Genomic DNA, 26,822 nt, shown 5'->3' with positions numbered 1-26,822 from the left:
TGAGAGCCATTTTTATTCAGAGGAGTAACTAATACTTTCTATCTTCTTGGTGACAGAGTGTTAGAGTTAAGTGGAACTACACTAGGTATTTGTGTTTATTCTGACTGGAGGTAGTTTAGTGTAATGAGTAAGGGCAGGAACTTTGGTGTGGATACAAATGAGCCTTAGATTGGCTTCTTATTAGAAAGTTATTTTCCCTTTTCCAATACCAGTTTTATCTTCTGTAGAATGGATATAATAAATGTTAGGTGGTTGAAAGGATTCAACAAAATGATTCACCTAAAAAAATACTTATCAAGTGCTCAATACATATCAATAATTTTATGGAAATATTTAATATGTTTATTGTATACAGCTCTACTTACTAGTGGCCACACGGATTGATGATCACCCTTTAGTCCAGGTATCAGTACAAATTATTTTTTGAGTAGCTAACAAGAGCTTTCTGAATATTTTTACCCAGTTAATGTTTTAAAGTCCATGTCTCTAAGTAGGGATTTTGCTTTCCAAAACTCTTCAAGAATTACAAAGACCCCATTCTCCATGATGTGATTATTTTACATTGCATAAAACAGCTCATATGCTCCATAAATATATATACCAATTACGTACTCACAAAAATTAAAAATTTTAAAAATTAAAAAAACAGTATTGCAAAGACTGAAAAGATAATACTATTCAATTCTAGCCAGCAAGAGTGTGGTGAATGGGTATTCATACAATGTTGATGGAAACTGAAATTAGTATAACCTTTCTGGTAAGCAAAATGGCACTGTGTGACAGCAGCCCTAAAAACAGTCATGCCCTTTTACCCAGTCAGCCAGTGCTAAGGGGTCTAAGGAAACCATCAGAGATGTAAAGGGAAATTCAACTATCATCCATTTACTCATTCACTTAACAAATATTTGATACCTGCTAAATGTCAGGTGTTAATTCTAGACTCTGTGATCAAGTCCAGCCTTTGTCCTTAAGAAGTTTTAAATGAAAAATTAGAAACACTATTGTTAGTGGTGGAAGTTATCTGAGTTACCTGCAGCAAATCCAAATGGGTCTGCAGTAACCTCAGTTCTTGCCTCCTCAGAAGAAAGAATTCAACTGAGGGGCATAGGACAGAAGGAGAAACCCACACATGTTTTACAGCAGGAGTGGAAGTTTATTAAAAAGCTTTAGAGGCTGGGTGTGGTGGCTCACACCTGTAATCCCAGCACTTTGGGAGGCCAAGGCGGGCGGATCGTGAGGTCAGGAGATCGAGACCGTCCTGGCTGACACGGTAAAACCCTGTCCCTATTGAAAATACAAAAAAGTAGCCAGACATGGTGGCGGGCGCCTGTAGTCCCAGCTACTTGGGAGACTGAGGGAGGATAATGGTGTGAACCTGGGAAGTGGAGCTTGTAGGGAGTCGAGATCGCGCCACTGCACTCCAGCCTGGGTGACAGAGCGAGACTCCATCTCAAAAAAAAAAAAAAAAAGAAAAAAAGAAAAGAAGTTTTAGAGCTGGAATGGAAAGAAGGTAAACAACCCTTGGAAGAGGGCCAAGTGGGCGTCTTGGCAGTCAGGTGCCCCATTTGACCTTGGACTTAGGGTTTTCCATGCTGGCCTGCTTCTGGCATCTTGTGTCCCATTTCCCTTGATTCTTCCCTTAAGGTGATCTGCCCACTTGCACGTTGGCCAGCTGGCACTTAGGAAGTGAGCATGCGCAGTGTGTTTACTGGAGTCGTACGCATGCTCACCTGAAGCGTTCTTCCCTTTTCCAATAGAATGCCCCCAGAAGCTCATATACCAGTTAAACTCTGCCATTTTGCCTCTTAATGCCCATGCTTGAGCCTACTCGTCCAATTCCTAAGTTTTTGTTTCTTTTTTTTTTTTTTTTTTTTTGAGACGGAGTCTCGCTCTGTCGCCCAGGCTGGAGTGCAGTGGCCGGATCTCTGCTCACTGCAAGCTCCGCCTCCCGGGTTCACGCCATTCTCCTGCCTCAGCCTCCCGAGTAGCTGGGACTACAGGCGCCTGCCACCTCGCCCGGCTAGTTTTTTGTATTTTTTTAGTAGAGACGGGGTTTCACCTTGTTAGCCAGGATGGTCTCGATCTCCTGACCTCGTGATCGCGATCCGCCCGTCTCGGCCTCCCAAAGTGCTGGGATTACAGGCTTGAGCCACCGCGCCCGGCCTGTTTCTTTTTTTTTTTTTTGAAACGGAGTCTCGCTGTGTCGCCCAGGCTGGAGTGCTGTGGTGCAATCTCAGCTCACTGCAACCTCCACCTATTGGGTTCAAGTGATTTTCCTGCCTCAGCCTCCTGTAGCTGGGATTACAGGCACCCGCCACCACGCCTGGCTAATTTTTGTATTCTTAGTAGAGATGGGGTTTCACTGTGTTAGCCAGACTGATCTTGAACTCCTGACCTCTTGATCCGCCTGCCTCAGCCTCCCACAGTGCTGGGATTGTGAGCCACTGCGTCCAGCCCAATTCTTGAGATCTTATTATGGAGCTGCCAATCACTAGTTACAGATGTTTTTATTTATTGGGAAACTGCCTTTCCCTGTTGCTGGCTGCAGCCAATTATTAGGTTTGCAAGGCAGGGTGACAACTGTCTGAGGATCACCTGATGGTCACCTGACTTTCCTGGTGGTGTGTAGGGGGAGCCCTCTCCTGTCCTGCTCATGCCTGATTAGCTACCTACTGTAATACTGTGAATGTGCAATAATAGAACATAAGTCAAAAAATTATGTTAATCCATACAGTAGAATATTATGAACCTTAAAAATCATGTTTTGAAGAATTATTAATAGAAGGTGATATATGCTGATTGCATATTTTAAAAAAACAAAAGCTTTATTTAGCATATCAATTTTGTTTAAAAGATAATGCAAATAATTATGCAGAAAACAGCTGAAAGGAAATATACCAAAATGGTAATAAGGGTTATCTCTGGTTGATGGGGTAATGGATGATTTTTAGTTTTTCTTGGTATTTTCTACACTTAAAAAATGTTGTATAATGAGCATATGCTACTTTTATAACTAGAAAAATGCATATTTTCAAAGAGAGAAATTTGGGGCTAGAATGTTTGCAGTGTGGAAGGAAAATGAGAGTTATTTGATAGTGTTTATAGTGGGTATTCCATCATCCTGGAGGTCAAGGAAGGAGAGGCCTAGGGGAGGTGAGAATAAATAAGAGAGACAGCCTATTTTCTGGTTCTGTGGTCTCTTTTTACCTTCTTTCTGCTTGGTATAGCATATGATGACCCAATCAATAAGAGGCTGATTTGCTGAAAAATCACAGGAATGCATCCTTTTTTCACTGGGTATTCCTTTTTCAGAGGTGTTGGGGTTGGTGAGGGGCGACATTCCTTTTGTACTGCCTTGCAAATGCCATCTGCGTTCATATAGCAGACCACAATGCACTATCATTTCCTTTCTAAGGTTTTTTCTTTTTTCAATTTTGGATGGATGCTGTTAGCAAATTCTTATCTTTTTGCAAATATGAGAGTTATATGATTTTTATTTTCAGCGAAAACTGAACCACCTGAGATTTTCAGTGTGAAACCAGTTTTGGGCATCAAACGAATGATTCAGATTGAATGGATAAAGCCTGAGTTGGCGCCTGATTCATCTGATTTAAAATATGAACTTCGATTCAGGACAGTCAATAGTACCAGCTGGGTAAGTTATGCCGTTGTAATAATGTTCCTATTAGAGGCCCAGAGGAAAAGAATCATTGACAACTATTGTTGACCTGGAATCATTATTTCACTTTTTACATTGAAAATAGAAGAGAGACACTAGGAAGTACTTCTCTTCCTAGTGTTCCATTTTTCCTTCTGGACCTTTTAGATTGGAAGAGTGTTCTACAATAGGCATTTTTGCCTTCTGAGCGCAGGGACACAATAAAGAGTGAGAAATTTACTTCTGCATTATATCCAAGTTTGCGTCTAGCTGTGTGGCTACCAGAGAGTCTATGGTTTGGCCATTTTATTTTTTATTTTTCTGACCCTTTATAAAATCATGAGGTATAACGTACATTTGGAAAGGTGAACGAAACATAAATATTGCATTTAACAAATTACTAAGTCAGTGCTCATGTAGAAACCACTGCAGTCAAGAACAGAACATCTCCAGGATGCCAGAGCCCTCTGCTTGCCCTTTGCTCATGACCTCCGTGAGAGCTAACTATTGCCCTGATTTTTGTGGTAATCTTCTTTGCTTTCATTTTTTACCATTTAAGCCTGCATCACTGAAGAACATAGTTTAAAAGACTATGCCCTCTTTCCTTGAGCCCTCCTCCTTCATCCTGAAGGAGCGCCCAGTAGAAATAGAGGAGCATATAAAGGGAATCCATACATTTTGTATTTTCTAATGTTTGGCTTCTATCTCTCAATATTGTGCTTTTAAGACTTATTCATGCTATATAATGCTGTAGTTTATAAATCTTCATTGCTGTGTAGTATCCTGTAGTCTGAACATGATGGAATGGTGACTTTAATTTGCATTTACTTGACTTTTAATGAAGTTACACACCTTTTCATATGTTTATTGGCCCTTTGGATTCCTTCTTCTGGAAGTGCTGATTTAAGCCTTTTGCATGTTTTCTCTATTGGCTGGTCTGCCTGATTTTTCAACTGATTTGTAGGCATTCCTTATATATTCTGTTTATGAGTTTTATTTGCTACGTGTATGGCACACATCTTTCACTATGTGGCATGACGTTTCACTCTCTTAGTGGTGACTTTTGAGGAACAGTCACTTAATTTTAATATGGTTAAATTTTATCTGTCTTTATCTTTATGCTTATGCCTTTTGTGTCTTAGGAAATGTTTTCTTACCTCAAAGTTCAGAAAATATTCTGCAGTTTCCATCAATGCAGCCTGAAATTGTATCACCTTTTTGTAATCATCTCATATTTATTGCCTTTTTATAAATTTTAGACAGGGTCTCACTCCGTTACCCAGGCTGGAGTGCAGTGGTGTGATCGCAGCTCATTGCAGCCTTGAACTCTTGGACTCAGATGATCCTCCTGCCTCAGCCTTTCGAGTAGCTGAAACTACAGGCATGTGCCACCATGCCTGGCTGATTTTTAATTTGTTTTTGTAGTGTTGCCCAAGTTGGTCTCGAGCTCTTGGTCTTAAGTGATCCTCCTCCCTCAGCCTCCCAAAGTACTGAGATTACAGGTGTGAGCCATCATGAGCAGCCACATTATTGACTTCTAATCAACTATTGGCTAATTAAACCTTTAAGACTTTTTACCTCCTGAAGACTTGCTAGTAAAACATACCTCTACTATCTTATCGTTTGTCGATTTTTAACCTAAGTTCAGGTGTTTTATTTATTCTTATTGAATTTCTTCATGTTGGTCTTATCTATCATTCCAGCCTATTTAGAATCCTGTTTGGTCCAAAACTTATGATTAACTTTTTACTTTTTAACTTTTCAGTATCTCCAGATTTGATAACACTTCCTTCTATACCTTTATCTAATTATTAATAAAAATGGTGACTACATCAGAGCCCTGTGGTAAACCAGTAGAAACCATCCAGAGGATCAACCGTTCTTTTGGATATGGTCATTTATTCAGGGTTCTATGAATATACCTAATTACCACTATCGTCATTCAGGCTACTTTTTTTTTATCTTGTCCAGGAGGCTATCATGCGACCCTTTCCCTTGTGGAAACCCACAGACACCCTATTTACTGCAGCGTCATCTCCTTGTCTGGAACTCTTTCAGTAAAGCATTATTTGTCCTATTGATGCAGAATTTTTGCTCCTTAGATCAGCTAAATCCGGGTTCTTGTGTCACCAAGAAAAATTAGGCACGCGGACACATTGAAGGGTGAGGAGAGAGGAATTTATTGGGCGAAAAGGAAACAAGAGAAAAAAACTCTCAGCAAAGCGAGATGGGCTCCTACTAACAGGCTACCATCTCACAGATTGAATACCAGGCCACCACACAGGAGCTGAAGAGTCCAGGCTCCTTCTCCCTGCACAAGGTGTGAACTTCCCGTGGCTCCACCCCATTCTCCCAGCGCACAGACGGATCCCCAGTCCATTGTGGGCATGCGTGGACAAGACCCTGGGCAGGTTTCCCCATCTGCACAAAAGCATCTGATGTAAACACTTGTGGGGCGGGTCGGAGATTCTCTGGGAACCCCCCTTATCTGCCTTCTGCCTCTATCACTATGTTCAGAGAGGTGATAGTGGCCACTTCTCCCCCCAGCTTCCTTTCTAAGCCAGCTCTGGAACCATTCTCTTTGAACCTGCCTATGTGGAACATTAGATTCAATAATCGTAGTTTGGGAAACCCCTAAGTGGGGCGGTCCCTGGTACAGCACAAGCTCCTCTTCATACCACATGTCATGGTCTCCGTGAACCTGAGAAACTTCTGGGATAATCTACTGGCTATAAACCCTTAATTCCTTCTATTTGACGAGCTCAGAGTCACTACAGCTGCTGGGATAGGATTCAACAAGAAAAATAAACCAGGACTAGAGTCCCTCTGGAAAATTACTATACCACGTACAACACTAAGTGAGGGCAACAAGTATAAACTACCCAACCCTTGGCAGCCTGTACCCTGTCTCTTTGACAAACTCACCTACATCTGTACTCTTCTTCTACATCTGCTTCCTTCCTTCCAGTCCCCAAGGTAAAATGTCCTGCCTCCTGTTTTCCTGGAGGATGCAGGGAGGAAGGTGGAAGTCTGTACTACTCTTTCTCTCTCCTTGGATTTCTTTCTTTCTTTCTTTCTTTTTTTTTTTTTTTTTTTGAGATGGAGTTTCACTCTTGTTGCCCAGGCTGGAGTGAATGGCGGAATGGCACAATCTTGGCTCACTGCAACTTCCACCTCCGGGATTCAAGTGATTCTCCTGCTTCAGCTTCCCAAGTAGCTGGAATTACAGGCTTGTGCCACCACACCTGGTTAATTTTTTGTATTTTGAGTAGAGATGGGGTTTCACCATGTTGGTCAGGCTAGTCTCAAACTCCTGACCTCAGGTGATCCACCTGCCTCAGCCTCCCAAAGTGTTGGGATTATGGGTGTGAGCCACCATGCCTGGCCTTCTCCTTAGCTTTCAAATACGTGCAGTTATCCTCAGTTGTAATCCCAGCTAAACCCAACTCAGCTCTTCCCAACCAAAGATTTCCATTGTTAATGGAAAAGGGTCCAAATTGTTAACCCTGTGAGACCTGGCTTCTACCGACCCCTTCACGCTCTCTCTCTTGCCTCTCTGGTCATTCTGAATTGCTTGTTTCCTTTGCATCATGTTCTCTCACTCTTTCTGTGCCTCTTCCTAGAACACCCTCTGCTTTTGCATCTCTTCTCCTACCCCAGTTTCTTCACCTTTCAGAACTCAGGCCTGACATATTTCCTTCTGAGGACCTGGGCCTGGTCCCTCCTCTGCATGCTTCTGTCATTGCACTTAACAACAACGCATTTCAACTTTCTCTTCCAGTTAGACTGTAAGTTCTTCAAATGCCGGAATCTTTGCTTTCATCTGTTTTCCCTTTGCCTGGTACATGCCTGTGCTCAATAAATATTTGTTTAAGTGTAGCCATGTAAAACTAATGCTAAAATTCCAACATGTCCATATAACAAGGCCCATATTTGTGTGATATGTGAGTAACAAAGAGCTTCCTTATACTCCAAATTATTGAATCCTTGCAAATATCCTGTAATTGAGGCCTTGCTATCCCCATTTTTGCAGGTTAGGAAATTAAGATGTTGAAAACTTAAATGATCTATCAAAGATCACAGGGCTTGTCAGTTGCAAACCTAAGCTCAGGTTTTCTGTCTCCCAGGTTTGCCTTCCATGTGACCATATCTCAGCAGCCTCCAGATTCTTTTATGGCCCTAGTTTAAAGGGTTTGCACCTTTATATAATAAAGCCATGTGAGCCTCTTAGAAAGGGATCTCAAAACTGTTTTAAGAATTTGATGTATGGACTGGGTGCAGTGGCTCACGCCTGTAATCCCAGCACTTTGGAAGGCCGAGGCGGGTGGATAAATTGAGGTCAGGAGTTAGGGACCAGCCTGGCCAACATGATGAAACCCTGTCTGTACTAAAAATACAAAAAAAATTAGCCAGATGTGGCTGGGCGCGGTGGCTCATGCCTGTAATCCCAACACTTTGGGAGGCCAAGGCGGGCGGATCACGAGGTCAGGAGATCGAGACTATCCTGGCCAACACAGTGAAACCCTGTCTCTACTAAAAATACAAAAAATTAGCCAGGCATGGTGGCAGGTGCCTGTAGGCCCAGCTACTCGGAAGGCTGAGGCAGGAGAATGGCAAGAACCCAGGAGGCGGAGCTTGCAGTGAGCCGAGATCACTGCACGCCAGCCTGGGTGACACAGCGAGACCCTGTCTCAAAAAAAGAAAAAAAAAAAGAAAAATTAGCTGGGCATGGTTGTGCAGACCTGTAGCCCCAGTTACTGGGGAGGCTGAGGCAGGAGAATTGCTTGAACCCTGGAGGCAGAGGTTGCAGTTAGCCAAGATCTTGCCACTGCACTCCAGCCTGGGCAACAGAGTGAGAAACACGCACACACACACACACACACACAGAATTTGATTTAGGTTTTGTATCAGAACTTCTGACTCATCTATTAAGACAAACACTTTGGGTGAGTTAGGATTTGGCACAAAGCATAGATTGTTAACAGTGAACCTGATGAAGCTAATTAGTGTTTTGGTAGGGTTCCATTGCCTGTGCAGAGTTGGGGAAGTTTTAGATCTAAGCCTGTATATAAAGGATCAGTTGATCCTGGACCCTGTCAGGGCCAGAGGATCTTGGCTGGACAAAATAACAAAGTAAAGGAGCCTTACAGGCCCCTTGTTTAAAAGACTGAGCAGTGGTTTCATCTCCTCTGAGCCTCAGGCTGGGAGGAAGAGGCTTCCATGGCTACATTAGGCAGAACTTTCTGAGCATGAACGTGATGAGAACCACGACACAGGCTGAGCATGTGCTAAGGGTACCAAAAAGCAGGAGGAAAAATTGAAAGATTAGAAAGAATATTATGTATTTTTTAAAGTGTGAAAAGTAAAATAGAGCTTTATTAGACTTCCTTACACTTGCTGTATGGATTAGTATTTGTATTTTAAATCATGTATGGAGGGCACCATGTGGTTGGGCCTTTCCTGGCAGTCTTTATCCTTTTCTAACTGGATCCCTGACTAACAACAGGTTGTCCCAAGTTATGCTCTCCACAACCCTAGTCTGCCGTCACAGCATCTCCAGGGCCTGTTTGAAGGGGATGCTCAGGGAACCTGGGATTTAGCCCCCAAAGTGTCATTGCCTCTTCTTGTTCCACCCCCATCTCACCAGACTGGGAGTTCCAAAGACCGTCTGCAGTTGTCAGCTTTCTGCCATAGACACATATCCTCCTTCTGCCCAATTTCCTTAAAGCACAGGAGCTGCAATTAGGTACTCATTTTCAAAGCTGGGACATAGATGTAAGTAGTATCAGGACTTCCTTCTCTTGCAGGATCCCATGGGACTATGCTGTGTGCATAGTAGTTAAATAGACATGTCTATTAGTGCAGTTTGTTTGATTTATTTATTTATTTATTTATTTATTTATTTATTTATTTATTTTGAGACGGAGTCTCTCTCTGTAGCCCAGGCTGGGGTGCAATGGCGCGATCTCGGCTCACTGCAAGCTCCACCTCCCAGGTTCATACCATTCTCCTGCCTCAGCCTCCCGAGTAGCTGGGATTACAAGTGCCCACCACCACGCCTGGCTAATTTTTTTTTTTTTTTTTTTTTGGTATTTTTAGTAGAGACGGAGTTTCAGCATGTTAGCCAGGATGGTCTCGATCTCCTGACCTCGTGATCCATCCACCTCAGCCTCCCAAAGTGCTGGGATTACAGGTGTGAGCCATTGCGCCCGGCCAGTGAAGTTTATTTTTTATTAATCAGCTCAAAATAAGCTGTATAAACCTTTAGGTTTTGGGTTTTATAACTTTAGGTTTATAAAGCTTATATTGAGCTAAATGTTTATACTGAACTAAAGGTTTATATTGCAGCAACAATGACTGTGTTCAGAAAAGGAATAGCTAAATGTTTGGTTTCTCTTGGAGAGCTGAGTCCCAGAAATTGTATAAAGCAACACCTTCACTTTACCAATGAGAAGCTGACATCTAGAGAAAAGAACTGATTTATTTACCTCTTCCCTCCCCAAGAGAGTATCAAAATTAATTTATACATTCAGGCTGTTGAGACTTTCAGCAGCTTGACTGGTCACCCAAAGACCAATGCTTTGAAGTGAAAGATTTGGGTAAAATGAAAAAGCCTAGGAGTGAAGAAATCTATGTTCTGGTCCTATTCTGCAGATCTCCTAACTTTCATTTAAATGGTTATTTAACTTTCCTGGGTCTCGTGCATGACGTGAGGATTGCATTTGATGCAGCTAAGGTCTCTGTTCCTGCAGTTCCATGAGGCAGTATCTCTAGGTGTTGGAGTCACCTCCCAGGCTCAGGTTGCCCTGGTTCTTGAGGCTTACATCTTCTAGAACAGCAAGCAGCAGAGCTCTGCTCATTCAGACAGGCCAGAGGCAGGAATCTCTGCCCCATAAGCTTAGATACAGGAAATGGGGAGGGAGGTGGTGGTTCACGGAGATGTTCATATCTATGTAGGTACCAATTGTTCCCAGGCATATATGAAAGTCTGTTAATGAAAATGATGTATTTTAAAATTTGATTTAGAGCGTTACTAGTTCTAAAAATGTAAGAGTAAAGAGTAGTAGTTCTAAAAATGTAAAAGTTGGGTAGTGAAGAGGAAAATGGGAGGATAACATGTGTGGTCTCCATTTCAGTTTAGAACTGTCTCTGTCTTGTAGATGGAAGTCAACTTCGCTAAGAACCGTAAAGATACAAACCAAACCTACAACCTTATGGGGCTGCAGGCTTTTACAGAGTATGTCGTAGCTCTGCGATGTGCGGTCAAGGAGTCAAAGTTCTGGAGTGACTGGAGCCAAGAAAAAATGGGAATGACTGAGGAAGAAGGCAAGCTACTCCCTGCGATTCCCTTCCTGTCTGCTCTGGCGTAAGGCTGCTTTGGGCTAGACTTGGTGGGGTTTGTCAAGTGTCCTGGTTGGGAATCATGGAATCTCATGACCCCAGGGGCCCCCTGTACCCTCCAAGAGTGAGCCTGCACAACTTTGTGCCTCAGAGGCAAAGGGTCACATTTTAATACTCATGAGATTCTTGTACTATACATGAAAGGGTATGTTTGTTTTGTTTTGTTTTTGAGATGGACTCTCGCTCTGTCACCCAGGATGGAGTGCAGTGGTGTGATCTTGGCTCACTGCCACCACCACCTCCCGGGTTCAAGAAATTTTTGTGCCTCAGACTCCCAAGTAGCTGAGATTACAGGGGCCCACGACCACACCCGGCTAATTTTTGTATTTTTTGTAGAGACGGGCTATCACCATGTTGGCCAGGCTAGTCTTGAACTCCTGACCTCAGGTGATCCGCCCAGCTTGGCCTCCCAAAGTGCTGGGATTACAGGCGTGAGCCACTGCGCCCCGCCAGTATCATATCATTTGAAGGTATCTTGTGATAAATTAAAGATATATATTGTGAACCCTGGAGCTACTACTCAAAATAAAGGTGTAACTAATACAAAAAAAAAAAAAAAAAAAATCACATCTTTAATGACAGTGAGGAAAGGAAAGAGGCGTGGATTGCTGGTTGATCAAGCGCTTACTAAGTGTCAGTATGGTCATTAAGAGCAACGCTTCCTGTCAGTGGGCTTGGCTTAAATCCCAAGCCAGGTATCTTTGGGCAAGATACCTAATCTCTCAGTCCATTCTCAGAAGTTTCCTCACGTTTGTTCCCCTTTTCTATATTGAAATATAATATGTAAGTTAAGTTTATAGTAGTACCTATTTTTTTAGCATTATTTTAAAGATTAAATGAAATAATGTGTTTAGCCCATAGTAGATATTCACTAACTGCTAGATTTCCTATTCTTATTATTTATCCTACTATTATTATTTTTAACTCTCCTAAAAGCACAATAAAATATGTAGAGTCATTCCCATTTTGGAAATGAGGAAACTGAGTTTCAGAGACGCTAATAAATGGCTCAGGGTCACTCAGCATGTGTTACTTTTCTCAAGAGTCTTGCTCAGAGTCTGACCCTCAGTAGGTGATCAATAAATGTGTGATGAATGTATCAGTTTTCTATTGCTGCTGGAACAACATAAATTTAGTGGCTTAATGCAACACAAATGTATTCTTTCATAGCTCTGAAAGTCAGATGTCCAAAATCAGTTTCACTGGGCTAAACAAAAGATGTCAGCAGGGTTGTTTCCTTCTGAGACTCTGAGTGGAGAATCTGTTTCCTTGCCTTTTCCAGCTTCTAGTGGCTGCCTGTATTCTTTGGCTTGTGGTCCATCCTCCATCTATAAAACTTATCCCCCCATCATCACATCACCTTTCCCCGCTCTTGTGTGTCAGACCTCTCTGCCTCTCTCTTATAAGGACTTTTGTGATCACAGTTAGGACCCACCTGGCTAATCCAAGTCCCCATCTCAAGATCCTTAACTTAATCACATCTGCAAAGTGCCTTTTACCATATAAGGAAACATTTACACGTTCCAGGGATTTGGACGAGATATTTTGGGGCCATTTTTCAGCCTAACACAGTAAATGAATGATTAATTGGATACATACCCAGTGATGGCCACACTTCTTCTTCTGAATTATAGACAAGAAATTTTAAAATGCCCACCCTTCTAACCTTCCTCTGAGGCTTTAACCTTATTTATTTATAAGGGATGTGAGTTTTAGAATATGAATTCCCCCATTGCCATGATTTCAGGCCTCATGATTTCAGGTAGTTTAGGGATACCCATATTGTAATAGAAAATGAGATTTCAGTCTCATACCCAAGTTGCAGACTAGTCTCAGATAACATCTGGGGTCAACTTCTGTGCTACCTCATCCACACAATAATGATTTGTTCCTTTGGATCCTGGTTGAGTTTCCAGTATTAACACTAGTATTAACAGATGTTTGGTGCATTCACCCCTATGGTCAGATGTCTGGAACCAATTTGATGCCTTTTGAATGTTGTGTTCCCCACCAGAGATGTTCATGCAGTATCATTCAGCAAATAGTTCTCTTCCTTTGCCTCACTCTTCAGCAGGCAAGCTGATGATGAAGTGTTCCCTTGGGTGCCGTTGTGTTTTACCTAGCTCTTCCCCTGCCATGGCTGTCACTCTTCTTTCTAGTGACCTCCTGGTGCCATCGTGGCTCAGAGTCTCGAGCTCCTCACAGACCAGCCAGTCCCTTGTGTCAGTTTTCTCAGCTTGTTTTGCTGCCAAAAACAAGATTTACTATTTCATCTGATTTATTAGTTCAGCTAACTTGATTTAATTAGCAAACACCAGATGCTGGTGTTACCTATGCCTTTTGCTAATTAAACCAAATCAACACTTATTTATCCAAGTCACCACTAGAGAACTTTTGCTTTTGTCCTTCTTCCTTTTTTCAGGATCCCAGAAGAAACTGATTAAAATGCACCCCCCAGCCCCCAGCAAATCCTCATTTATTGTTTTCAAATTTATAAACCACGTGTTTTCCTATTTCAATGAAATGCCACTTGTTTAATGCATACCACTTCAAACCTTTCTAATTGTTTGAAAACATGTATTCTAAGTTGAATATGAAGCACTGACTATTTTCTTTTGGATTTCAATATATTGATTATTAAAGTTATTTACCTATATTTAGACAATCTACTCACTACATGATACAGATATAATTTGATTCAAATCCTGGCTTTATTTCTTAAAAACTTGTGATATTGAATACCTGCTTAATTTCTCTATGCTTCAGAAATGACAGGACTGTGGGCATTAAATGAGAAAATTCACAGAAACTGACACTTGCTAAGAGTTAGCTTTTCTTATTGTTGTTCTTCAGCAGGGGTACCTGTATATGTCTAACGGGTGGTCGCTGTGGGGATACCCATATTGTAATAGAAATAGTATAGCATCAGTTGTTGCTGTATCAATCCAGAGAATTGATGCCTTCGAATACATAGATATTTTGGTTGATTTGGAAAATTTTAATTTTGTTATCTTTTTTCAGAGTCCTTACTTTTCCCCCTCTGATTAAACTGAAAATCCATTATCAATTTATGGTTAATGGAAAGCTGGCTATAATAACCATAGAAGACTTACATGCTAGTGAGGCAGTGGTTTCACTAACAGTTGCATCTGTGGGAAGTGTATACTGAGAAGACTGTTTCTCTTTGGACCATATTTGCAGGAAATAGTGACATCGATGAAAAAAGAAAATATCCATTTAAACTCATTTATCATTACCATCTATGAAAACAAATGACTGCCTATGGGAAATTTTTTTTTTTTTTTTTTTTTTTTTTTTTTTTTTTTGAGACAGGGTCTCACTGTGTCACCCAGTCTGAAATGTAGTGGTGAGATCTCAGCTCACTGCAGCCTCCACCTCCCAGGCTCAAGTGATCCTCCCACCTCAACTTCCCGAGTAGCTGGGACTGCAGGCGTGTGCCACCATGCCCGGCTAGCCTATGGGCTAAATCCAAGAAGAATTTCACTCATATTTCTAGTCAAGTGCCTGGAATGATTATTTAATAATCAGTTTAGTTTTGCCTGTATCTGTCCTTGAGATGAATATTTAGGACTCGGTAATAATGAACACCTTGTCTTTAGTTTTTTTTTTTTTCTTACTCTCAATATTACTAGCCCTGAGTTTGACTCTCCACATGATTGGAACAGAGAGATTCTGCATGTGAGAGATGGAGTGAATGTCCCTCTAATCTTGTGCGTTTCCTTGGAAGGTCTAATGACTTTGTAGCCCTGTACAAAGGCTGTCTTCTGGGAGGAACTTGGCCACTGCTTACATCTCACTGAAACCAGTCTGTTGCTTCCTGTCTGAGTAACTTGAGTACTGGCTGTTCTGTCTTCTGATTCAATAAAAGCTTTTGAGAAATCAGAAAACTCCTGGCAGAGCTTTTGAGACAACACGTCAGCGGGATTTAGATGAAGTAATATGTAAAGTCAACACATTTCAATCTCCTTATAAACAATTCTAATAGAATTGCATTTAATATATCTCATTGGGAGATCCTGGGCCTAACAGCTAGACTGTGTTAACTAGACTTTAGCTTCTGCAAGAGTATTTGTAGAAATGTGTCTCTCCATTGAAGGCAAAACAAGTCATTAACTCAATTGTACTTGGTACATTTTCCTCATTATAAGATTGTCTTTAGTTGGAGTTCAGTAATTTTGCTTTTTTTTTTTTTTTAATATTTTGAGACATGGCTCCCTCTGTTGCCCAGGCCGGAGTACAATGGTACGATCTCGGCTCACTGCAATCTCCGCTTCCTGGGTTCAAGTGATTCTCCTGCCTCAGCCTCCTGAGTAGCTGGGATTACAGGCACGCACCACTACACCCGGCTAATTTTTTATATTTTTTGGTAGAGACAGGGTTTCACCATTGGCCAGGCTGGTCTCGAACTCCTGACTTCAAGTGATCCACCTGCCTCGGCCTCCCAAAGTGGTGGGATTACAGGCATGAGCCACCGCACCCAGCCAGTAATTTTACTTTAAGATATCCAATCACCTACAATTTAAAAGATCCCTGAAGACAATCTCTTACTTCTAAAAAATAGTTTAGATCTTGGTCTGAGTGGTAGACTCATTCTTTGTGGACCTAATTACATTATCTGCAGCCATGTGACTTCCTCAAGAAAAAATTCAGAGTGCAACTACTGCAGCTTTGACTAGGGACATTTACTCTCTTCTCCAAATCATGGGCCACTAGCCTTCTTGACATTTGTTTAGAACTCTCTGCTTTCCTCTCATGGCTAAAGTGGGTGGGTCATTCTTTAATCAGTAGCTCAGTATTTTGATATCTCAGGTGCATGTCAGGGCGTTCAACTATAAATTGCCAGTGAGCCATCTCTTGACAAAACTTGCTTGAGACAGGATATTTGAGAGATGCAGTCCAGAAATCAAGTGAACTATAAATTCCTTGTTTTTTGTAAGTTTCATCCCTGTATGATTAGATCATCAGAAGCCTGTACACTCGGACTGTTGTCTCAGACTGTGTTGTTTACTGGAAAAAGGTATGTGCCAGGATTTACGCCCTAGCTATTATGGAAAACAACTATGAAAAATGCGCATATATGATATTTCTGTGCTTTTGCTCTATTGGGATTGCGGATATTGGCTTTTACGTTACTCTGTGTCGTTTTTGAAAAGATCCACGTGATAAATTCCATTTATGATTTCAGTGTTCGTAGCCAGAAAATAGTTTTCCTTCATACAAATTTCTAGGTTTCCTTTTTATTGGGCCACGAGAAATAGGCACCTCAATGTGATTCTTTTTTATTTTGGAAAAACCAGCATTAAATTTAGAGCTCAAGGAGGGACCTAGTGAAGCTTATTTTCTTATTCCTTTGTCATTTAATTTTTTATTATATTTTATAACATCTTAAGTATGTAGTTTTATTTTTTTGGAAGCAGACTTGGTATAAATTGTATATACATATATCTCCTTGTGAGTTATCTGTGTCATTCCCAGCTTTAATATATATGTTATGTCTAGAGGACATGAGATAGTCACATTTTGATCTAGATTTGGGTGACAAATTATATTACAATGGGGCCTATTATGCTTTTCCTTTAGCTTACGTTAAATCATCAGACTCAAGAGCAGTTTTATTTTTTATCTTTGGTAGATTCCAGTTCCTTGGCCACAAAATGAAGACATCTTTGGTCATTGCAAGGCTGCCATCCCTCCGCTCCTCACCTTATTCCTACTGGCTCCCTCGAGCAAATCCTTCCCAACTGCCCAGCTGACCTTCCCTGTCTCCTTTGCAACTCCCTTCTCTCTGGGTTGAGTACCTCATTCTTGTTCCTTACAGCTCCATGTGGCCTGGAACTGTGGAGAGTCCTGAAACCAACTGAGGTGGATGGAAGAAGGCCAGTGCGGTTGTTATGGAAGGTGACCTCCCTCTGGGTTATTTTTCTCTCTCTTTCTTCTCCTTCCCTCCCTTCCCTCCCTTCTCTCCCTTCCCTCCCTTCTCTCCCTTCCCTCTCTTCCCTCCCTTCCCTCCCTTCCCTCCCTTCCTTCCCTTCCTTCCCTTCCTTCCCCCTTCCCTTCCCTCTTCTCCCCTCCCCTCCCTTCCCCCTCCCCTCCCCTCCCCTTCTTTCCCTTTTCTTCCCTTCCCTTCCTTTCTCTCTCTCTCTCTCTCTCTTTCCCTCCCTCCCCCCAACCCCCTGCCTTTCTTTCTTTCTTTTTGAGAGTCTTGCTCAATCACCCAGGCTGGAGTGCAGTAGTGAAATCATAACTCACTGTAGCCTTTAACTCCTGGGCTCAAGTTATCCTCCCACTTCACCTACTCAAGTAGCTGGGTAGGTGTGCTAGTACACCCAGCTAATTTAAATATATATATATATATATACATATATACACACACACATACATATGTATGTGTGTATATATATAGTAGAGGCTGGGTCTTGCTATGTTGCCCAGGCTGGTCTCAAACTCCTGGGCTCGAAAGATCCTCTTACCTTAGCCTCCCAAAGCATTGGGATTATAAGCATGAGCCACCATGCCCAGCCTGTTTCTTTATCCTATTTAAAAGCCTTTGGTCTCTTACCCTTCCAAAAACTGTGATTCTTGAAATTTTACCTCCAGAATTTCCTTCCCTAGAGGGCTTTATGATGCCCCAAATCTCACATTGGTTGGCCAGCTCAAAAAAGCCCTATAGGTCATCTTGCAGATGGCCCAAACATGACAGACCCTGGCCCCCGTCCTCTTTGGTCTGAAACATTAACATTTGGGGAAGGTAGAAAGTGAAAGTGCAGGAGGCACCATGGCCTTCTGGAGGACACTGTCACTGACAAGCCTCTGCTGACTAGTCTCTGGAACCCTCCTCCCAACCCAACCGTCTAAGAAGAGCTCTGATCAGGGTCAGCTTGCTGGTGTGTCCTCGAGTCATTGGCAACATATATGGCACATGTGTATTGAAACAGTGGGGCACAAAAACCGAAGAGGGACCACATGGTCCTTTCTAGGATGGAGGCCTGGGAGTGAGGAACAGAAGTCAGGTGGGGAATGCAGAGAAGAAGAGGAGGAGAGAGGACCTGAGAGAAGAAAGTGAGAGAAGGAGTAGAAAATGGGGGGACAAGGCAATAAACAGGAAAGGAAAAGGGCAGATGGAGAAAAAAAGAGTGAAAAGGTGGGGAAGAAGAAGGAGGAGAGGAGGGAGATGCCAGAATTCCCAGGAAATGCTCACGATGTTAGCTCACACTTGCTGAAGTCCAGGCAAGTTCAAAATCCTGTTGAAAATGGAGCAAGTGTCCTGCTTTGCCAGATGACATTCCAATTACCTCAGGGTTGGAGGCTCCCACACCATCGCCCACTCCCTCCACACCTGCAGGCTATGGGACTCCCTGGGTTGCCAAGCCTCCACCGCCACATGGGACAACAGCCAGAGATGCTGGGGAATCCTTGAGAATCAATCCCAGATGCTGTACTGTCTTTCTCAGCCATCAAGAATGAAAACAAGTGATTTTGGCAACACATTTTTAGGGGAGGAAAGCCAACAACCGCACACGCCCACATGTGGTCTTAGCTACATAGCAGTGGCGAAGGGCCAAGTAGGGCAGCTTGTGAAGTAGAGAAGATGGGTTTCAGTGCCCACCTCCTCCCCACCACTTGGTGGGTCTGGTCTTTTTTTTCCCCCTCCCACCTTCAAGAGGAAAGAGCTCGCTAAGAATTTGAGTTGGTTAAAAAAGAATGTACTAAAATGCTCTAAAATTAAATAATAGTGATAGTTGCATGACTGAACATACTATTAATAAAAGCCATTGAACTCACACTGAAACAGTGAATTTTATGCAATGTGAATTGTATCTCAATTTTTATTATTATTTAAAAAAGAATATGTTATTTAAAAAAGAATTGGGGCTGTAATGTCACACCTGTAATCCTAGCACTTTGAGAGGCCATGGTGAGGGGATCACTTGAGGTCAGGAGTTCAAGACCAGCTTGGACAACATGGCAAAACCCTGTCTCTACTAAAAGTACAAAAATTAGTCGGGCATGGTGGTGCACGCCTGTAATCCCAGCTACTTGGGAGGCTGAGGCAGGAGGATCGCTGGAATCCAAGAGGCGGAGGTTGCAGTGAGCCAAGATCAGGCCACTGCATTCCAGCCTGGGTGACAGAGCAAGACCCTGTCTCAAAATAAATAAATAAATAAATATAATAAAATAAAAAAGAAAATAGGTCGTCTTTAGAAATAAAAGGCTCCTGGTCATTAGGAAGATTCTAGCTGACCTTTTATGCCAAGGCAAGTGTGAAGGAAATTCCTGAACTAGGAAGGCACTGGGACAAAGTGCCTGCTAAAGTCCCACTTGTAAGTCCTGGACTTACATTCAGGCGTTCCGCTCCATCTATGTGTGTAATCAGTAACAGAAAGGGAAGCCCTATAAATTCTGGGAAATACTCACCATGCTGTCTTCTAGGCAAATACTGGTGAGTGGGCCCAAGTTCAAGGCAGAAAATAAAAGTTTAGCTTAAAGTCCTCAGGATTCTACCTTAAACTTCTCGCCAAGCGTTTGGGACTGGTAGGGCAGCCCTCTTAGCTAGGACGCCTGGCTGGGGTGCCTGGTCCAGGGAAGCTGGCTCCCTTCTCAGAGGGAGAGGCATGGAAATAAAAGACTAGGGCATAGGGTGCTCTCCAACCCTTGGATACTCCAGGCAAGAGATGACTCAGGGCCAGACCAGACTTGGGATGGGCTCAGAGGGAATGTGTCAGCTTTTTAGCCCTTACTCCTCTACATGAATAGGATGGAGGGAAAGAAACAGGCAGAAGGAAATAAGGGTGGCTTGTTTACATTGTCTTGGGCATTCTTCTAGTTTAGCCTCATGGAATTAGTCGAAATTTAGTAAATCCCCTCTTCTGGCACTTGAAGGGTTAATATCACAGCCAAGGATGTGATATTCATCCCTGGAGGGTAATTACCTCATTGTAGTTTAGTATCTAATAGTTAGCCTTACTCCCCACCCTCACCCCCACTGCTTCTCACTGTCTCAATGCCTTTCTTTTTCTCTGTTATTGGCAATAAATTTTGTTTTTGGGTTCAGAAGGCAAGAGGAGCCCCAGTCCTAGAGAAAACACTTGGCTACAACATATGGTACTTTCCAGAAAACAACACTAACCTCACAGAGACAGTGAACACCACTAACCAGCAGCTTGAACTGCATCTGGGAGGCGAGAGCTATTGGGTGTCTATGGTTTCTTATAATTCTCTTGGGAAGTCTCCAGTGACCACCCTAAGGATTCCAGCCATTCAGGAAAAGTGTAAGTAGAGCATCAGCTTCTTCCTTAGGTGCCTGGTCCCATCGACTGGCCAAGGAGCAGTCCCTGGGCTCTCAAGGGTGGCTGTTTCTCTTGAGTCAAAACGAAAATGGAGTGGGGCCTTTTATGTGGTGGTGAAGCAATGAGAATTTGCTGGTAATTAATGAACCACTTGAAGTCATGTTCCTTTGGAACAAAGCCTGTGTTAAAAATCAGAAACCTTATAAATTACAGAATAGAAAGCCATATGCCTAGAAGTTCTGTGTGCAGCTTTGATTTGTTCTGGTCTGGGTGAATGTAAGCTGGGTCGAGTCCTGTGAAACTGTCCTCTTTGTCACATCTGTCCTCCGTGACCGAAGCTGCTCTTGAACTCTTCTCCTCACAGATGGGGACTCACCACATCCCCATCCTTGGTTTAATGCTTGCTGTCCTGTTTTCTTCCTTTTCCCCTTCCATTTGTCACTGTGGAAAAATTCTAGTGTTTATACTTGCCAATAAATTGTTCATTACACTTTTGGTTGAGTAGTTTTTGACATATTACTGCTCCCAGGCAAACTCATATTTATCCTGTTTTGGAATAAAAAAACTTTCATTCAAAGAATTGCAGACAATAGATTTCCTCTTTTCTCTCTTATTTTTCTCTTTCAAACTTAGTGCTATCCCTTATTCTATAAATTATTTATTTTACGACCTTTTTCTTCATCAATACGATGTAAGCGTCGTAAGGGCAGGGATTTTTTGTCGATTTTTCCTTTCTTTTTTTTAACTTAATTCCCAACACTTAAAATAGCATGAAGCTATTTTAATCCTGGCTTCTTCAGGCCAGGATTTGTGGGCAAGTCATTTTTTTTTAAAAAAACGCCTCCAGGGAGATGAGAAAAGGAAGCTGCGGAAGCAGGCCAGGACATAGCAGAGGCTGAGACGAAGGTGGGCTTTCAGGGCTGCCAAAACAAAACACTGCAGACTGGGGGGCTTCAAACAACAGAACTTTATTGTCTCTTGGTCCTGGAGGCCAGAAGTCCCAAGTCAAGGTGGTGGCTGGCCACGCTCCCCAAAGTCTCTAGGGGAGAATCCTTCCTTACCCCTTCCAGCTTGTAGTGGCCCCAGGTATTCATCAGCTTGTGGTAGCTCCAGTAACTCCCATAAATCCAATCTTTGCTTCAGTCTTCACATGGCTAGCTTCTTGTGTGTCTCTGTTTCCATGCCCAGATTCCTCTTTTCTTATAAAGGGCCCGCTGTCTTAACTAATTACATCTGCAGTGGCCTATTTCCAAATATGGTCACATTCTGTGGCACTGGGGATATACTTTGGGGGGACACAATTCAACCCATACAGGTACAATCTGAGATAAAAGCCCCAGGGAGGGGGGTTCCCACTGGATCTTGCAGGGGACTCTAGAGTGTAAATGATGTCTCATAGTCATCGCAGTCAAGCAAAACACATGCACACAGTAAGAAGGAAGCTGAGTGGGTCTGGGTGGAGCACCAACATTGGCTGCTAGAAGAGTCTAGTTACATCTCCAAGGCTTCAGCAGGGACTTTCAGCCAGGACTGGCTGGGGAGGCTTCCAGGTGGTGAGCAGGGGAAGGCTGGAAGGAGAAACTCAGAGCCCTAGGGTTAGGTGGGGTCGATCTCCAGGCTCTGTGTTTCTTGCTCTGGCCTCTGCTCCTTCTGTGGCTTCACATTTCCTCCATGCCTCAGTTGTCCTTCTTGGAGTTACCTTTTCAGGTTGACAAATTACCTGGCCTTGCTGCTAGGACTAGCCCCTGGAGTGTCTCATAAGGGCCCTGTTTGGGAAAAGGATCCGTCTACTGTGGCTTACAAGAACAAGACTCCTAAATATACACACAGCCTGCTGGGGTTTGTTGCCAAGGAACAGCAGGATGCAGGACCCCCGGTCCCCACCCCAGATTCCTACATGTGGCCTTGGCTTCCAGCTTCGAAAGGCTTTTGGGGGTTTTTTTTGCAGGACACTTTTGTGCCTGCATCCAGGATCATCTCTGGCATTCATTGAAACACTCTTCCCAGCTGGGCACAGTGGCTCATGCCTATAATCCCAGCACTTTGGGAGACCGACTGAGTTGGGCAGATCACTTGAGGTCAGGAATTTGAGACCAGCCTGGCCAACATGGTGAAACCCCATCGCTACTAAAAATACAAAAATTAGCCGGGTGTGTTAGCATGCACCTATAGTCCCAGCTACTCGGGAGGCTGAGGCACAAGAATCACTTGAACCCAGGAGGTGGAGGTTGCAGTGAGCCAAGATCACACCACTGCACTCCAACCTGGGTGACAGGGCGAGATTCTGCCTCAAAAAAAAGAAAAAAAGAAAGAAAAAGAAACGCCCTTCCCATGGATTCCAGTTTTGCAGGCTGAGGAGTGCTACGCTGGTAAGGATTGGGTGAGGGGAGAGCATGCCCTGGAATTTCTGAGCCCCGCCCAGTTTGTACCTTCCACATTCTGCCTCGCTACACCTCCAATAGTTCTCTTCTCTTCTGTGTGTTCAAACATTTTCAATAAGATCTCTCTCTGATTCAGATTAAGTTCCAGATATTGGATTGGAAGCCACACACTCAAATTTTTTATTAAATAAATCCTTGTGACCTGTTTCCAGATTGTTCTAGCCAGTCCCGCAGAAAATGTTGCCATTTGTGTATTGATCCATACTGGGTAATTTGTATGGCAGTGTCTTTATCTTTCTGGTGCAAACACAATACTTGCTGCCTTGAGGATAGGAATTCATATCCAGCTTGTGTAGAGCCAGACTATACAGTGAAAGCGTGAAGCCATCTCCCTGGTATGATTTTAGGGTCTCCATCTCCCAGCCTCCCAGCCACACAATTCCCAGAGCCTGAAATTCTACCTTTGGAGATTCTCTCTCTCAGGTTTCCTTTCTGTTTGACTTGCAGAGACGCCTGTGGAAGGTAAGTCTTTTTAGCCATCAACTCTCTAGTGAGATCCTTTTCTGCAAACAGGTTAATTTGGGGTAGGTAAAGGAAGATTAAGAAGCCACTTACTCCTCAAAGGTGTTGTGTAAGGAAAAAGGATGCAATAAGAGGAGGGAGAAGAGCCCTATCCGGGGAGGCTGCCGTGGAGATCCTGAACTTTGGCCTTGTTTTACAGTTGAGGCAATGAGGATGCCAATGTGGTTGTTGCATTTGGGGAAGGAGGTGGGTAGCTATGAAGCAGTCCTTTTCTCTCCTTTCAGCATTTCGGTGCATTGAGGTCATGCAGGCCTGCCTTGCTGAGGACCAGCTAGTGGTGAAGTGGCAAAGCTCTGCTCTAGACGTGAACACTTGGATGATTGAATGGTTTCCGGACATGGACTCAGAGCACCCCACTCTTTCCTGGGAATCTGTGTCTCAGGCCACGAACTGGACGATCCAGCAAGGTAGCCAGGGAGGAACCCACAGGTTCCCTCAGTGCAGGGTTTAATTTCATTTTCATCCAGTTTTAGATCTTTAACTTTGACTTCAAAGCTGTTCGTGTGGTTAATAGCATTTGACAAGCTTGTGCAAGCTTAATGAAGTGACACGCTTCTTGGTATTTCCAAGGCGAGGCTGGCACAGAAAGCTGTGGGTGACAAGCAGACCAGGTATCTGACCGGTCTCCAGGTGGAAAACACCATCTTAACACCCCCCATCAGAGAGCCCTTCCCAGACAGCTGGGTCATCCCATGGGTAACTCCAGAGTGTGGATCCCAGCTGGCCTACCTAGGATACTTCCTTCAGTTCTGGTTGCCTATTTAAGAGTTAGGCCACCTTCCCAGGTGATTGTTACAGGAATAGCCTTCTTTTCAGGAAAGTCCATGCCCTATGTAAGATACACGAGTGAGGCTTTACTCTTTATTTTTAATTTTGTTTGAATTTTTATTTTCTAGAGACAGGGTCTTGCTTGGTTGCCAAGGATGGAGTGCAGTGGCACGATCATAGCTCACTGTAACCTCGAACTCCTGGGCTCAAGTGATCCTCTTGCTCAGCCTCCCTAATGAGGCTTTACCCTTTTAATCCTGTCACTACAATCATTTCTTAGTGCTTCAAACATCCATATTAAGAATAATACACACGCAGGGATGCAGGCAAGTAGAGGAGATAGAATTCGAAGTGTTTGAGATCCACAGGGTGATGATCTGTTGTTCTAGGACTTAATTAGGCAGCGCGTTCAGCGATCCTGTGGATCTCTCTGCTGCAACAGTATTTGGTCAGAACAGACCTGGGGATTCCCTGCCTCCAAAAAAGGAAAAGCTAAAAAGTTAAATTTTAAAATAAGAATTCATTAGAAAACCTGAGAAAAGCAATAGATATTAGAGACCATTCAACCTAACCTGTTTATTTTCCAGAGGTGGAAACTGTAGAGAAATTGAATATCTTCCGTAAATGTTTGGCCATAACTTAGTCTAGTATTCCTTCCACTCTGCCATGCTCTGCACTTACGCCTTTTTTTTTCTTTCTTTTTTACAGATAAATTAAAACCTTTCTGGTGCTATAACATCTCTGTGTATCCAATGTTGCACGACAAAGTTGGCGAGCCATATTCCATCCAGGCTTATGCCAAAGAAGGCAGTATGTATGGACAAGGCCCTGTGGGGAAAAGGAAACAGTGGGACCTGTCCAACATGTGAATAAGGCTGCAAGTGCCTGTAGCTCATTCCCAGCCATCTTAGGGCTCATTTGTGCTTCATCTTGTAGTGAGCTCTGTATGTTATGAACTTGCTGAATTCTGAAGCTGGGGTAGACATTAGAGATCATTGAGTCCAATCCCCTCATTTCACAAATGGAAAATTAAAGCTCAGAGAGGTGAAATAACTTGCCCAAAGTCACAAATAAACAGTGCAAATAGAGCTGCTACCAGCAATAACACTGAATTAAGACCACATCAGGGAGCCTACAGAGTTCATCCTAAGCTAGGGATGTTAAAAAATTATTTTTAATTATGTAGCAATAAGCAAGGGCTTTACTGGTGAATTGCTCAAGCTTTACTTTTATCTTTCTGGAAGTTCATGTCTTCCAGATTCAACATTGGAAAATATCTTCTGCCACTCAGAGGTAGCTTGTGGAACCATATTCTTCAACTATTTGATAATAACTACACTTTACAGATATGAATGAAAAAGCTGGGTACCAAATTGGAGTGAGCCATCTATAAGAAAGGACTTTTTCAAGTGGTCTTGATGCCACTTCTCTTGTTGCTTAAGAGAGATGGCTCTAGAAAATAATTTTCCCAAACAAGCTGATTAATCCATTCCTTACTCAACCCTCGCCCCTCGCCTCCCGCACTGTGGTCTGGTCTGAGTACTGGCGAGAGCCTTTGTAGGGGGAACGATCTCCTGGAGTGTGGTCAGTGATTATCATTTATCCCCCATCCCTTCCAGTTCCATCAAAAGGTCCTGAGACCAAGGTGGAGAACATTGGCGTGAAGACAGTTACGATCACATGGAAAGAGATTCCCAAGAGTGAGAGAAAGGGTATCATCTGCAACTATACCATCTTTTACCAAGCTGAAGGCGGAAAAGGATTCTGTAAGCGCACCCGTAGCCAAGTGGGAAGAAACCCCAAGCCCCAGATAGATGCTATGGATAAATCTGTCATAGGCATGGCTCCCCCACCTCATTGTGACCTGCCACCTGGCATGAGTCACTCAGCTTCTTTAAGTCTCTCTGAAAATGGGACCAAGAGTACCTGCCTTTTGGGGTTTTGGGGGTTAAATGAGAGTGAAGTGACAGTACCTGAGAGGAGAGTCCTGTGGGAATGGAAGGAGTTGATATAATTTGTCTTGGTTGGGCCCTGAATTGACCTCCCGGGAGCTCCCGGACCATCATTCCCAGGAATGGCGTGCCTGGCTTAAAAAGTGAGGAGGAACAGATCCTGTCACCATGACTTCTACTGCCCCTGCCAAATCATGCTTTTGTTCTTCAGTCCACTGTATCTCCTGACATCTTAAATACTGGGCAAGGCTTGGATTCTTGCTGAGGCTAAATAATTTTTTCTTATGGTAAAATACGTGTAAAATATTTTTCCAGTTTAAACATTTGAAAGTGTACAATTTAGTGGCTACTGTGAATTTAGGCTACTGTGAATAGGGCTGCTATGAACAGATGTCTGCTACGAACATATGCTGCTATGTACAAATATCTGTTTGAGTTTGTGCTTTTCATTCTTTTGGGCATATACCTAGAAGCTGAATTGCTGGATCATACGGTAACTCTAGTTTAACTTATTGAGGAGCCACCAAACTGTTTTCCACAGTGACTACTCCACACTACACATTTCTTACTAGCAATGTATGAGGGTTTTCATTTCCCTGCATCCTTGTCAATACGTGTTATTTTTCATTTAAAAAAATTATTATGGCTGTCCTGGTAGGTATGTAGTGGTTATCTTGTTGACCTGCATTCCCTACTGGCTAATAATGTTGGGCATTTTTTCATGTAGTTTTTGCCTATTTGTATGTCTTTTTTTTTTTTTTTTTTGAGATGG

The 26,822-nt window shown here is 42.9% G+C and overlaps 1 protein-coding gene across 1 annotated transcript in view; it reads left to right on the top strand.

Annotated features, from left to right (window-relative positions):
- Positions 1–26,822, top strand: part of IL31RA (interleukin 31 receptor A) — a 60,561-nt gene that overhangs the window by 20,623 nt on the left and 13,116 nt on the right. Inside the window, exons 4-10 of the mRNA XM_007972784.3 lie at positions 3,504–3,655; positions 10,819–10,984; positions 16,899–16,978; positions 20,133–20,349; positions 23,555–23,737; positions 24,807–24,908; positions 25,718–25,864. Coding sequence (XP_007970975.2) covers positions 3,504–3,655; positions 10,819–10,984; positions 16,899–16,978; positions 20,133–20,349; positions 23,555–23,737; positions 24,807–24,908; positions 25,718–25,864 — 1,047 coding nt within the window. The remainder of the gene's footprint in view (positions 1–3,503; positions 3,656–10,818; positions 10,985–16,898; positions 16,979–20,132; positions 20,350–23,554; positions 23,738–24,806; positions 24,909–25,717; positions 25,865–26,822) is intronic.

This window comes from Chlorocebus sabaeus, chromosome 4, assembly GCF_047675955.1.
Source record: "Chlorocebus sabaeus isolate Y175 chromosome 4, mChlSab1.0.hap1, whole genome shotgun sequence".
NCBI lineage: Eukaryota > Metazoa > Chordata > Mammalia > Primates > Cercopithecidae > Chlorocebus > Chlorocebus sabaeus.
Note: the sequence above shows the minus strand (reverse complement) of the source record. Positions and strands in the feature narration are given on the sequence as shown.